At 40.4% G+C, this 15,770-nt stretch overlaps 1 protein-coding gene across 1 annotated transcript in view; it reads left to right on the top strand.

Annotated features, from left to right (window-relative positions):
• Nucleotides 1–15,093, top strand: part of LOC140921415 (small integral membrane protein 7-like) — a 55,387-nt gene extending 40,294 nt beyond the window's left edge. Inside the window, exons 2-6 of the mRNA XM_073371411.1 lie at nucleotides 7,921–7,997; nucleotides 11,598–11,639; nucleotides 12,217–12,272; nucleotides 12,404–12,494; nucleotides 12,802–15,093. Of these exons, the coding sequence (XP_073227512.1) occupies nucleotides 7,966–7,997; nucleotides 11,598–11,639; nucleotides 12,217–12,272; nucleotides 12,404–12,494; nucleotides 12,802–12,817 (237 nt within the window). The 5' untranslated portion in view covers nucleotides 7,921–7,965 and the 3' untranslated portion in view covers nucleotides 12,818–15,093. The remainder of the gene's footprint in view (nucleotides 1–7,920; nucleotides 7,998–11,597; nucleotides 11,640–12,216; nucleotides 12,273–12,403; nucleotides 12,495–12,801) is intronic.
• The last annotated feature ends 677 nt before the right edge of the window (nucleotides 15,094–15,770 follow it).

The following is a 15,770-nucleotide window of genomic DNA, read 5'->3' as shown; positions in this document are numbered from 1 at the left end:
GGGTGACAACAGTGACAACAGTGACAACAGTGACAACGGTGACAATGGTGACAACGGTGACAACGGTGACAACGGTGACAACGGTGACAACAGTGACAACGGTGACAACAGTAACAACAGTGACAAGGTGACAATGGTGACAAGGGTGACAACGGTGACAACTGTGACAACGGTGGCAATAGTGACAATGGTGACAATAGCTGTGACAACAGTGACAACAGTGACAACGGTGACAACACTGACCATTGTGACAACGGTGACAACAGTGATATCGGTGACAACAGTGACAACAGTGACAACAGTGACAACGGTGACAACGGTGACAACAGTGACAACGGTGGCAACGGTGACAACGGTGACAAGAGTGACAAAGGTGACAACAGTAACAACAGTGACAACGGTGACAATGATGACAAGAGTGACAACGGTGACAACAGTGACAACGGTGACAATAGTGACAATGGTAAACATGGTGACATCGCTGTTAACAGTGACAACAGTGAAAACGGTGACAACCATGACAACAGTGACAACTCTGACAACGGTGACAACAGTGACAATGGTGAAAACAGTGCCAACAGTGACAACAGTGACAACGGTGACAACGGTGACAACAGTGACAACAGTGACAATGGTGACAACAGTGGCAATGTTGACAACAGTAACAACAGTGACAACGGTGACAACAGTCACACCAGTGACAACGGTGACAACGGTGAAAACAGTGACAACGGTGACTACAGTGACAACAGTGACAACGGTGACAACGGTGACAACACTGACAATAGTGACAATGGTGACAACAGTGACAATGGTGACAACCGTAACAACAGTGACAACGGTGACAACAGTGACAACGGTGACAACGGTGACAACAGTGACAACAGTGACAACAGTCACACCAGTGACAACAGTCAAAACGGTGACAATGGTGACAACAGTGTCAAGATTGACAACGGTGACAACAGTGACCATTGTGACAACGTTGACAACAGGGATATCGGTGACAACAGTGACAACAGTGACAACAGTGACAACAGTGACAACAGTGACAACGGTGACAACGGTGAAAACGGTGACAACGGTGACAACGGTGACAACAGTAACAACAGTGACAACGGTGACAATGGTGACAACAGTGACAACGGTGACAACTGTGACAACAGTGGCAATAGTGACAATGGTGAACATGGTGACAACGCTGACAACAGTGACAACAGTAACAACGGTGACAACGGTGGCAATGGTGACAACGGTGACAACGGTGACAACAGTGACAACAGTGACAACGCTAACAACAGTGACAACCAGTCACAAAAATGACAACAGTGACAACGGTAAAAACAGCTGTGACAACACCGAGTGACAACGGTTACAACAGTGACAACAGTGATAATGGTGACAATAGTGACAACAGTGACAACAGTGACAACTTTGACAACGGTGACAACGGTGACAAAAGTAACAACGGTGACAATTGTGACAACGGTGACAATGGTGTCAACGGTGACCACTGGACAACGGTCACAACAGTGAGAACGGTGACAACAGTGACCATTGTGACAACGGTGACAACAGTGATATCGGTGACAACAGTGACAACAGTGATATCGGTGACAACAGTGACAACAGTGACAACAGTGACAACGGTGACAACAGTGACAACAGTGACAACGGTGACAAAGGTGACAACGGTGACAACAGTGACAACAGTGACAACGGTGACAACGGTGACAACGGTGACAACTGTGACAACGGTGACAACAGTGACAACGGTGAAAACAGTGACAACAGTGACAACAGTGACAACGGTGACAACTGTGACAACAGTGACAACAGTGACGATGGTGACAACAGTGACAACGGTGACAACAGTGACAACGGTGACAACAGTAACAACAGTGACAACGGTGACAACAGTCACACCAGTGACAACAGTGACAATGGTGACAACGGTGTGAACGCTGACAACGGTGACAACGGTGACAACAGTGACAACGGTGACAACAATGACAACAGTGAAAGCAGTGACAACTGTGACAACGGTGACAACAGTGACAACGGTGAAAACAGTGCCAACAGTGACAACAGTGACAACGGTGACAACGGTGACAACAGTGACAACAGTGACAATGGTGACAACAGTGACAACGGTGACAACAGTGACGACGGTGACAACAGTAACAACAGTGACAACGGTGACAACAGTCACACCAGTGACAACAGTGACAACGTTGACAACGGTGACAACAGTGACAACGGTGACAACAGTGACAACGGTGAGAACGGTGACAACACTGACAACCGTGACAATGGTGACAACAGTGACAACGTTGACAACATTGATAACGGTGATAACAGTAACAACAGTGACAACGGTGACAACATTCACACGAGTGACAATAGTGACAACGGTGACAACGGTGACAACAGTGACAACAGTGACAAGAGTCACACCAGTGACAACAGTCACAACGGTGACAATCGTGACAACAGTGTCAAGAATGACAACGGTGACAACAGTGACCATTGTGACAACGGTGACAACAGTGATATCGGTGACAACAGTGACAGCAGTGACAACAGTGACAACGGTGACAACAGTGACAACGGTGACAACGGTGACAACGGTGACAATAGTAACAACAGTGACAACGGTGACAATGGTGACAACAGTGACAACGGTGACAACTGTGACAACGATGGCAATAGTGACAATGGTGAATATGGTGACATCGCTGACAACAGTGACAACAGTGACAACGGTGACAACGGTGACAACGGTGGCAACGGTGACAACGGTGACAAGGGTGACAACAGTGACAACACTGACAATGGTGACAACGGTGACAACAGTGACAAGAGTGACTACAGTGACAACATTGACAACAGTGACAATGGTGACAACGGTGGCAACAGTGACAACAGTGACAACAGTGACAACGGTGACAACAGTGGGAACCGTGAGAACGGTGACAACGGTGACAACAGTGACAACGGTTACAACAGTGACAACAGTGACAACGGTGACAAGGGTGACAACGGTGACAAGGGTGACAACAGTGACAACAGTGACAATTGTGACAACGGTGACATCGGTGACAACGGTGACAACAGTGACAAGAGTGACTACAGTGACAACGGTGACAACAGTGACAATGGTGACAACGGTGGCAACAGTGACAACAGTGACAACGGTGACAACAGTGGGAACCGTGAGAACCGTGACAACGATGACAACGGTGACAACAGTGACAACGGTTACAACAGTGACAACAGTGACAAGGGTGACAAGGGTGACAACGGTGACAATAGTGACAAAAGTGACAACGGTGACAACGGTGACAACAGTGACAACAGTGACAACAGTGACAACGGTGACAACGGTGACAACAGTGACAACGGTGACAACGGTGACACCAGTGACAACAGTGACAACAGTAATAACTGTGACAACGGTGTCAAGAGTGACAACAGTGACAACGGTGACAACGGTGACAACAGTGACAACAGTGACAATAGTCACACCCGTGACAACAGTCACAACGGTGACAATGGTGACACCAGTGACAACAGTGACAACTGTGACAACAGTGACAACTGTGACAACAGTGAGAACGTTGACAATGGTGACAGCAGTGACAACACCTGTACGAAACTTGCAGCGCTGTACAGCGCCACAAAATCGCTTTAACATAGTTGTACAGCTATATTACAGCTGTTCAGTAGCCTTTTAGAGGCCTAATAGCAGCTTCATTCAAGTTGCAGCGGGATGCAAAAGTGCTGTGTAGCCTTTGAAGGCTCTTTGAAGTTCTCGGTAGCGGTTTTGCAGCGCAGTTGCCGACTTTCAAACGCTGCGAAGTAGCTGCAGTAACGCTACAATTCAACTGTGGTCGATCTGACTTTCTTGAGCGCCTGAATAACATAAATCGCCAGATAAAGCCTTGGCGCAGATTACGGCTTTTATAACGCAAAAACTTTGACTGTACCTCTAAGAAATGTGAGTAAGCTTGTGCGCAAAGAAGATCACTTATTGAATAAACCTCCAAATTCTATGCTTTCGAAATAAAGATTTCAATAAATTTCATTCCGTGATCGGCGAGTGTGGGAATGTTATCGCTAATTCCCTGGAGACATTCTAGGCCGTAATCTAATTGGTCGGTCCTTTTGCATGAGATCCCATTTCATCTCTAGACAAACATTTGCGACCGTTGAATGAAAGGCGCAAACATTCTAAGTTTTTTTGCATCTAGTTCTGTTTCGAGATGGAAGTTCTGTTGAAGTTTTTGGATAGAACAGCTCAAATGTATTTGCAAACAACGCACTGAACAGTGACTTCTACGCTAAGTATCGACGAATCGAACCAGAGGAAGCAACACAGATACAAGAATCTCAGATGGGGTTCGCACTTACAAGATTCTTATACGCTCGTAATAATGTTCGTTCCTTGGTTCATTGTAAAATTTAACGACGACCAAAGTATAAAAGAGTTGATTTCTTTCATGAAAAAAGTGTAGAAGATCGTGGAGGGATCAAGGTGAGCAAAATCCAGCTTAGCCCGTTGCAACGAATCAAAATATCATTTGGCTGCTGTCCGTGTAAACTTTGTGTAGAACAATCGCTGTTATTCTCTTTATTTTTAAAAAAGATAATTTTCAATGTCTGCATGTTAATGGATGTTCTTACATTCAGATGAGTGACCGTGATTGCTAAATTTTTACAAAGCGAGACTGCTGCAGATTTGTTCTATGTCACATGCTTTTGTAACGTGTACACGTGGATACTAATAAAGTATAAGTTGCATTTTGACTTTCTAGTGGTTTTTACTCTGCTACTAAGGCCTTGTCAACTCCTCCACCATGTATCATGATTATTGTATTATTGGAGCCTGCATTTCTTTTTTTTGTACTAACGAGTGGTAGGGCATTACCGGTAACAACATTCTTTGTCTTTTCGAAGCCACTTTGCAGAGCAGATCGTGATTCGGGAGTTTTCTGCACCGCTGCAGAAGCGCTGTTTATCGCTGTCAAAGGGCTTTCCACTGCAGCCAAAATTTGCGCCTGCTGCAGCCCAGCGCTTTTACAGCTCTTTTCTAGCGCTTCTTGAAGCCATTCTGCTCGTTTCGTACGGGCAGTGACAACGGTGACAACATAGACAACGGTGACAACAGTGACAACAGTGACAACACTGACAACAGTGAAAATAGTGACAACAGTGACAACAGTGACAACAATGACAATGGTGACAACAGTGACAACGGTGCAACAGTGACAACAGTGACAACAATGACAATGGTGACAACAGTGACAACGGTGCAACAGTGACAACAGTGCAACAGTGACAACAGTGACAACCGCGCAACAGTGACAACGGTGACAACAGTGACAACGGTGACAACAGTGAAAACGGTGACAACCGTGACAACGGTGCAACAGTGACAACAGCGACAACGGTGTAACAGTGAAAATAGTGACAACGGTGACAACAGTGACAATGGTGACAACAGTGACAACGGTGACAACAGTGACAACGGTGCAACAGTGACAATGGTGACAGCAGTGACAACATTGACAACATGTCAACAGCGACAACAGTAAGAACAGCAACAACGTTGATGGATTTTTTCTAAAAAGACGGAACGCATTAGGAAATTGAGTAATTTTATTTTTTAGTGGACGAAAGAATATTTACCAGAATATTTAACCCATTCGCTCCTGGAGATTTTGCCGAAAAACGCGTTTTGAAGATACTCGAGTGGTTTTCTGGCCACTGTCCTGCTATAAAGAGCTAGAACTTACCACAAACCTGTTTACAGGTCGTACACTTCACGGCCTTCTGATCCAGATGCAAAATATCAGCTTGCGAAGTTCGGGCATGCGCAGAAAGCAAAATTTCAAGATTTTTTTTTTCGTTTAAAAGTGGCACAGCAGTCCTGAGTTTTACTTTTCGCTTTCTCTCCTCCCCTCTTTTTTCGCTTTTCTTGCCTCATTTTTTTCTCTCTTGCTGGGCATTTAGGTAGGCTTCGTTTTGGTGGGAAGAGTTTCTAGGAAAGCTTTTAGGATCTTAGGATAAGGTGAAAGGAAAGGTAAGTGAGCAATGGAACAAGCTAGATTTTCATGGAGATTTTCAGGTCAATGTCACATGGTTTTTTGCTTCTTTCTCTGGTGTGCTGGACTGAATTGTGCTCATTCTGGTATGGTTTGAAAGATCTCTTCACTCTGCACAAGTTCGCGGACAAAGTTGTCCTTGACCGTTAAAACTGATGACGTCACAAAGGGTAGAAAGGACGTGGATCCCCACGGGCGGTTACGGGCGGTTCAGGGGCGAATGGGTTAAGCCATATCGCATTTCTTTCTACATTTTTTAGGGGCTATAGATGTAATTAGTTATCTGTAATAACACCAAAGAAAATTTGTTACGAGAGCCCGAGGAAAAAAAATCAAATTTCATAACACGACACCTTACACATGAAATTTTCAGAATTTTACCTGTGTTTTCACAAATTTTGTGAAATTTGACATTTTTTTTGCTCAGGATCCCAGTCCTTGGTGTTAGTACAGATAACTAATTATATCTATAGCCCTTGAAAAAAGTAGAAAAGAATGGGATTTTTAACGATTATTCCTCGAGCACAAATTAAATGGGCTCTGAGTCAATAGCCCATGAGGCCGAAGGCCAAATGGGCTAGTGACTCGGAGGCCATGAGGACGAGAGGAATAATTGTTTTAGTAAAATCCAACTAGTTGGTCAAAAATATCGAGAATAAAACAATTTTAGCTAGTTAAAGCTTAGCCTCCCCGCAGACGTCCTTTGGGGTTGAAATGAATGCGTGACGAACGAACCCCAAAGGGCGTCTGCGGGGAGGCTAGTTAAAGCTAGACTTTAATCCTTTTTTGCCGCTAAAAAGCCCGCGCTTTTCGCTACTAGTGGGCTATAACATATAGCCTAGTAGTAGCTCAACCAATCAGAACGCAGCATTGATAATAGACCACTAGCTGGATTTTACTAATGTTTAATAGGCCATTTGCACTTTCTAAGAGGTCATGTGACATCGTTTTTTACGAAAATGAAAGTTATATGATTTTGCCTTCGAAAAACGATTAGTGTGTCATATCTTAAACAAAATAATAGTGATTTGGTTTTTCAAACCCGCACCACTTTCTTAAGAATAAATGACTAAGTTAGTAGCTGGTTACGTGACCAAAATGTAATATTTAAAATTATGAATTACCTATTTCTGAACAAAAATTTTGCACTTAAACTTCTAGGAAAATGTTGAAAAGATGATCTGGTAACTTTTACCGCACATTTGAGCGTAACTATCAAACGTATAACAAGATATAAGGAAAAAGTAGTTTTGGCCGCCATGTTGGAGGGCAAGAGTATGCCCTCCAACATTGCGGCCAATACAAATCCAAGAGCTCATTCTCTCTTGTCAAATCATAGTACTTGGTTGAAAATTCAAAGCGCCATAAAATATCTCCCTTATTGCGTTTCCTTTTAAATTTCCGGTTTAAGATAATTTTTATGTGCTCTGTCAATTTTTGGCATCAGCTAGATTCCAACTCATTGTTTAAAGGAAGCATTGGTCACGTGACCTCTTAGTGCAAGTGGCCCGTTATTCTGGTACAAGATTTTTGGCGCGTGTGGTTATACAGGCTAACTGTAAGCAGTTGTGAAGTGATGTTGTGCTCTTGGATTAATTCAATCATGAAGGATGAAGAACCGACAATACGACAAAGATGAAAACAAAGATGAATAAATAGAACCAACCAAAGTTGCAGGATTTTTCCCCGTGGGAAACGAACCACTTTACCGTGGCCAACGAAGATTGGGGACAAGTGGCTTAGCATCCTGGCCGCTCTATCTTCTATGTAACCACGCCAGCTATCTTGAACTTGTGAACAACTGATAAGTGAACACTGTTTTTGTTTTGTATTCAAACGCAAGGAAATTTCATTTATTATGGCTTTTATTTCGGACATTCTGGTAGCGGGGTATGTATACCTTGTTTGCGAGCAGTTTTTCGTATTTCAATTTTGCGTCGCGTTTAGTCATGCTAGAATCACGTTAAAATTGAATGGCAGTGTTTGATAGAATATGACACGTAGAAAGCTTATGGGTGTACGTTTTAACAGCTTTGTGTAATGAATAGAAAGTGTAAAAGAAACGCGAAAATATCGCAACGAGATCGAGTTTGTACACGGGTATCCCGCATAAATGATTCATTCAAATTCAGAGATGGGTTGAAACTACGGCGGCAAGGAAGATAGGTGCAAATAAACCAACAGGAACTTTATTAGCTTATGCAGGCGGATCAAGGATAAAATATACTGACCGATTTCTTAAACGAGCTGTGAAAGTGCAAGGTTCCTTGGGGTTCGGGGATGTGCCTCGCCAGGAAATCTTTTGGATTTTGGTTTCTGAGTCATAAAGACTGGATATTGGCTAGATTTGAACTTGGAAAATCTGACCCATTTTCCTAAAACAGCGGGAACCTGTATAGATCTGCTCCTGTTCTGTATCATACGTAATGACAGCTTTTGAAACTAATCATAGGAATATACATACTCCCTTTCCCCCAAAGAAGGCCTTACTCTTTGGAGCTGTTTATATGATACCGGAATGACTGATTCCTGAACAAGTTTCATTCCAGAGTGAAGTTCATGCTGCATTCACATGATAAAATCAAACAGCTCAACCTAAGGCATTCTGGATTGTGTGGTTTTCGCACCAGATCAGATGCTCATGCACCTCTCGCCCTCGCCCTACACAATTTGCGACAAAGTTTGTTTTCAGTTTATATGATACCAGAATGACATTTTGTACCAGCACAAGGATTTCAATCAGAATGAAAACCGGAATGAACTCATTCTGGAATGACTGGTACAGGAACAAAATTTTGTCCTGGTATCATGTGAACAGATACAAAGAAATATATGGAGATGGAATGAACTCATTCTGGAATGAAAGTCATTCCAGTATCATGTAAATAGCTCCTTAGAATGTTTAATCCATCACCTTCAATGCACTTGTCAGGGTACCTGAAGGGACATAAAATTAAATGCTTTAAACCACTGAGGAAGAGGGAGCACCCTCGAAACATCTGGTATTTTTCATGCCCCTTAATGCACATTTTGATAAACTCAAAAAATCATCAGACATAGAATTAACCAACCAACTGATACTGCAAGAAAACTGAAGTTATGGCATGTCTGTTAACTCACATACATAGAGGATATTACATGGCCACGCGGAGATACGAAATTTCTCTTGAAGAGAAATTTGGTATCTCCAAGCGACCATGTTATATTCTGTTTATTATATAAACACTAATAAAATGCCAAACCATCTTACTTAAAAAGTTTTTTGGTCTGAAAGGTGCCATTTATTATGAAGCCATAGCAATGGTGATATTTTCACATGTGAAGATAACATGTTATTTTCACATATGAAGTTATCAAGTTTTCGTGCGAAAGCTCACTTGGTATTTCATTGGTGTTTATATAATAAATAGACTTAACAACTAACTCTACTTCATAGGTTAGATCACTTTTTGTAGGTTCTTTGATTCAACCCAGTGACAATCACCTGACAAATTCGCCGTCAAATTCCCACAGATAGGCACATTTAACCTTTCCCAATGGCAGACACTTTTTAAAGTCTCAAGGATGTCTGCTTATAAAGCATTCAACAGTAGAGTACTTGAACCTTTGGTGGGGTGCAGTTTATTTATTTATTAATCATGTAACTATAACAGCATTCTCAAATCTGATTGGCTATCAACTGTCATGATTTTAGCACCAGTATGACAGTGTAATGCAACCCTCAAAGTTAAAATTTTTGTTCAGTGGCCATTTGGCGATCAGCTCTTTGGGTTTAGTTGCCAGGGGAAATTTTTAGGCGCCAAATTATATTAATAAATTAATATATCAAAATTGTCCTTAACAAAAGCAGTTAGCAAGTTTAACTTAAAATGCAGCACTGTCTATAAATTACTCGTTTATTGTGCAAGGCATTAGTTACTGATAGTCTGAGAATAAGGTTTGCAGATTCATCTCCTTGAATCAATACTGAAATGAAATTGTAAAGACAATTACCATTTCCAGTTGTCTTTAGGGCATTCAATCATTCTGTATAATCCCCAGTTGGTATATGAGAGCAGAACTTAACTCATCCTCTGTTAATGTGTTCAAAATTTCCCAGTCGCAACTTGATAGGCGACCTTTTTTTTTTTTTTTCTGATATTCGCTTCGCATATCTTTTGCGACTTTTGTTGATGATGAACTTGTTTCCCCAACTAACAAATATTTTTGGAGATTTAAAAGGGCGTTTTTAATATCGCTAGACATTGCGAAAGCCTGACAAAGGCAGGAGAGTATAGGAAGATCGACAAGTTTTCTTAATCAAATCGTTGCTTTATAGAGATAATGTCGTGCACGTGAAAATATTTTGCAACGAGTTGTACTGGGAAAAAATGATTTTCCCAATCAATTGAAAGGAACCCAAACAAAAATGCCGCTTACGAAATAATAAATTTTCTTTTTCCTTTATCATCACTACAGGTGTTTAAAAAAAAACATTTTTTGCAACAACCATAAGCTGTCAGTTTTGCGATGTTTAGTTTCGCTTACAATTATCGCTTTTGTTTACAAAACCGCGATTCAAATTGCAGCACGGTTCACATGTTACGGTTATCACATAATGTTCTGTGTTGAATTTGCACCAATTTAGCTATCGCTCTTCATGTTATTAGATTGTTTCAGTATTGATTCAAAAATATTTATAATATGTAGTCCAGTTAAAAAACCACCGAGCTTGGCTAGACAAGCATTCCTAAGATATCGAAGAAATCGTCACTGTCGACAAGCAAGGCGCTTCGATTGCGTGCCATTTGTCACGTGTCAAAAGTTAAAATGTCACGTGCAAGGCAACAGACTGAAGGCGATTAGGCGAACGAATGCAAGTCAAGTTTCATTGATGTTCCTTTTCAAAACGCTTAGCTCTGGGACTTTTTTAAGTTTTCAGTTTATTATATAGAGTGTTTTTCAACGGAAAAGTAAAAAAGTAATTTAATTCAAATCAGCTAGAATAAATGTTCTTCATATTTCAGTAGAAGTGATTACCATTTCTGTTTCTATATGCCACAACACGAACCTATTCTTCACAGCCGCCAGCTTGGCAACTATTCTCCAAATCAAGTCGCCAGTTCCAAAATTTTAGGCGCCATGGCGACTAAAATGGTCGCAACTTGGAGGGTTGTAATGGGCGATTAATGTAGAAAATATCCATAACATACCATGTACAGATGGCTTCCATAATTTAAACTCCCCTTGCCTTCGGAATTTCCAAAATGGGCTAACTCCCCACATAACCCCAGAATTCCATATATTTGTTAGCCCCCACCCCCTCCCCCTCCCATTCGGATCTCCATTTTTCATCAAACTCTTGCCTTATCTTATGGCATAAAAATTAAAACAACTCTATCAACTCACACAATAGGACAGTACCAGCATGCCTTTGTTGATCACTCATATGATTACAGACTAAATTGGATTCCACTCAATCCTATTACCATTTTTATATTTCCTTTTCAGTACACTGCTAATTAATGCCTGTGCAGTATTAAACTTCAAACTGTGAGTATTACTTAACGCGTGATATGTCTCTTTCTGTAATGTCATAAGAAAGTGCATAAGAATTTAGATTTTCAAGAGGGCAGTGCTAGAAAAAATCCTGAAAAGCAAAAAAATTCCTCTCTCCTACTTTACAGGTAAACAAATTTAGCACAAGTTTCAGGAAGGGGCAGTGTGGGGTGGCAATATATTAATATCAAACTCCATGACATTTTTTCTTTGCTTTCACATTGTCAATGTAGAGTGTTGTGTACTACTTAAAATCACTGGGTACCAATATTGTTACATGGCTGCAGGGGTGGTACTACATTATGCCTAATGATGCTGAAAATGCTGCTGCAGTCAGCCAAGATCCAGATTCTCTCCATGGAGGGACAGTGGGGGGGCTCACAAGAGGATTTATTAGTGATGAGGGTAGAGGGGGTGCTTATTTGAAGTTGTTATTCAAGCATGTAGGATCAGATGACAACAAGATTCCCCACCAATACAGATACTCTGGGGTTTTTCTTGTCTGACCTACCCAACAGTCTTATAAATTCATCACATGTGCTAATTTTTTTATTTTGTCCTATTTTTGAAGTAAAAAGAGGAATCCTACAGACTCATTTGGTGATGAAAATGATGAACCTTCATTAGGTAAACATCATCCCATGTGTTCATGAATTGTAATTGAAAATTGTAGGCTGTATCTTCAGTGGTAGACATGATTGTGTTACTTCTGTTTTTGGTTTACTGATTTCTTACTTTCGTTTTTCCTTTTTTTTTAGCTGAAAAGTTCAGAGAATTCCTCTTAAATCTCCGCTATTTCAGGATTTTTATTGGCATTTGGAATCTAATTATGATAATATGCATGGTTATGTAAGTACAGAAAGTTTAAATTAGTGCATGCAATCCTTTGAGGAAGTTTAATGAGTGCATTCACAAAAGGGGATCAAGTCACTTTGATCTTATACAGTTTTCTCCTTTTGTCATTTAAGCATCATTAGATATTTTGTCACCATGAAATGGCAAATGAAACCAAACGTTCCAGTTCAAATATTGTTGTTTTTATAATATTTTTACGTAGTTAAAATTTTCAGGTAAGGTTTATTCATCCTCTTTTTCATCTTCCCTTTCTTTCTCTTGTCTCGTAAGGAATGTTAAAAGTGTGCTATTTCTTTTACAGATTATTTGGATCGTGATAGAATCTCAGATCATTGAGGCTAAACAAGAAGGCTCACAATAAATTTCCACTTTAAGACAAAGTTCTACAGTACATACATGTACATTGTGCTATGAAAGGGAATCTAAAGGGGATATTTCATACAAAGGATTAGATTGAGGTGCTTCATGGAGGTTTCAAGATTAGGACTATGCCACTTTTTTATTCAAATACTGCAACCAAACTCTATCTACCTCTAAGTAAAACAACCCAAAATTATACTACAGTCAGGCCCCACTTTGCAGACACCCGCTTAATATGGACACCTCATTATTATGGACAGTTTTCTTTGCCCCTGGAGAAAGAAACTCTTACATTTTGTCTAAATTCAACCTGTTAATACAAACACCCTGTTAATACGGACACTTTCTATAGCCCTGTAAGGGTCCGTATTATCGAGGTTTGACTGTATGAAGAAGTCAAGCATTCAGACAACAAAATTCAGCTATAGCATCAGTACCATCCCTCTTCAACTTCTTGCCAACTGAACAAGTAATATCTGCTTGTGATAGATACTCATCCTTTAAATTATTTACTTCAAGAGGGTTTTCTGTTTTAAAGCAATAAACTGTAAATACATTTTAATTATTAAACTCTGGCAGCAGAATTAGGTTAATTTTAGTTCTACAGGAAATTTAATGTAGAAGAAAAAATTAAGTGGACGCAACAACTGATTAGATCCAAGGGATCTAACAGCACAGCTGGGGTGGGATATGGTTTATAAGGGTTTGCCCCTTCATTGAGGAAATCTGGGGCCTTACCCAAGTTCTCACTTTAAGTATTTTCTTTAAGTAGCTTGTGCCTCTCTGTCAACTAGGTGGTGTATTGCACTTGTCACCAGAGAAACTTACCAATAATGAACCTTTTTTGAACCAGGAAAACCACTGGATTTCTGGAGAGTTAGTTGGTATTATTGCAGAGGGGCAAGGCTGTTCCAGTCGTTCAGATAGTACAAAGTGGTGCAAAATGAAGGGCCACTACCCCAGTGATTTTGTTACAAATAGGTACGTTGAGTCCTCAGGGACTCATCTTGTGAAAAATCATGAGTCCCTGTCCAGAGCCATTGAGTCCCAGTTTAAAACAAGTCCCTGGGTTCTCTTCTGTAGACAGACTCCAACACTCTGTATTACAGTTTACAGAAATAAAAATATGCTCCTTCTATTGTCAAGCACAACAAAGACTAAAAGAAATATGAGTTGTTAAATGACAGTCACAAGAACAGCCACAGAAATCACACAAACAGGATATTCTACAAAAATATCTTCTGATCGATCAATTGATCTTTGCGTCCTGTTGGACGCATACCACAAATTATTTTGCGTGTGTGGGAATTTTTGTGTGTCAGGTACGCAGGACGCAGAGGTAAAAAAAATCACTGCTACCCCCTCACTGAGTTTCCTGTCCATTCAGTTTCTTTGTGCTGTCTCAACTATGTGAACGCCTGGAACAGGCTTGGGGGAGGTAGCATTAATAGAACTTTAGGGAGGACTATTGTTGACCTTGTTTAGAGCGGTTTTCATTCGAGTGTCGAAAAGTAATTGGTTTTGCACTTTCTACACGATGCGATTGGCTTAAAAGATTCGCGCCACCTTTTCATCCAATCAGAAGTGAAACCAAAGCCAATTGTGACGCGCTCGCATGCATTTTCCCGCGCTTTGCGTCAGCCACATGTAATTACGTCGAGTTTTGATTGGTTCAATGTATTGTCTGTGTTCTATGTGATTGGCCAGAGTAATTACTTTGGTTTTGGTTTTACGACACTCAAACGAAAACCACTCTAACACACTCTATTTTTACTTCTGCCAGTTTGTTTAGACAAGAATTACCCTCCTTGTGTTCTTTATTTTGTAACCAATATAAAATGATATACTCCTGTAGTACTGTATAAACTTACTGTAATACATTAAAAAAATTTAACTTACTAGGCAACGCCACTTGTTATTCTAGTGAGAATGATTTCAAAAATTACTTTGATTAACTTAGACTATATAATGCCTTCTTTTGGAGGGTTTTCTTCTGTCCGTTTTAAAGATGCACAAACAAAAAATCAAAGTGGATCTCAACAAGGTGTGTATAACATTATAACATCCTATGAAGAAATTGGGTATAACCACCCATTTTGTAAAATATTAAGGCCGGAAAGCATCTTAGTTATACCAGTAAATGACAATGGTTTGAAAAAGAAAGTATGTGCTATAAACTCATTCCTGAAAACTTCTTGGTTAGACCCAATGTTAAGACTTTTGTCAAAAATACTTGCGTTAGCAAAAAAGCTTTCATTAGTTGACCATCCTTTACAAGTGGTGTTACGCTTTGCCCTTCCGCCTGCCTTTCTGTTGTGTTCTCTTTCAACTTGTATAGCCTAAGATGTCCGGCCTCTGTTTTCCCGATTCTTTTTTTCTCCTTTCTTCTATCATTATCATTAATATAATTTAATAATAATAATAATCACCTCCTGGTGGTCACATGCTAGTAACTTAAGCCCTTTCCTAGGGCGTAAAGATACGGTGAAATGCGCAACGAAAAACGTGCCGCTTTTGCGACATTGCTGCAAAGCGAGTGAATAGCGATGTACGTTTTACCATCCACAAATGTCTTAATGCAACAAATCAGGCTGTTGCAGGTTGCGACAAGTTGTTCCAGAAAGTACAGAATTGTTTACTTCTTGCAACAAAATCTGTACATAAAATAATGAGTATTATGGATTTCATATATTTTGAACTGCGGGATGAAAAAATAAGTATAGGTAATAGCATGATTTATAGTAATATTGGGTATAAATCCCTCGAGTGATATTTCAAAATTGTGATACGTAATTTCACGAGCTGTTAGGCAAGTGAAATTTGAGACAATTTTGAAATATCACGACTGGTATTTATGCCAAATATCAAGTGCAAATCATGATAATATTTGTTTATACTACTACCCACAAA

The sequence above is a fragment of the Porites lutea genome, chromosome 12 (genome assembly GCF_958299795.1).
Source record: "Porites lutea chromosome 12, jaPorLute2.1, whole genome shotgun sequence".
Taxonomy (NCBI): domain Eukaryota; kingdom Metazoa; phylum Cnidaria; class Anthozoa; order Scleractinia; family Poritidae; genus Porites; species Porites lutea.
This window is presented reverse-complemented; position numbering and strand designations above follow the sequence as displayed.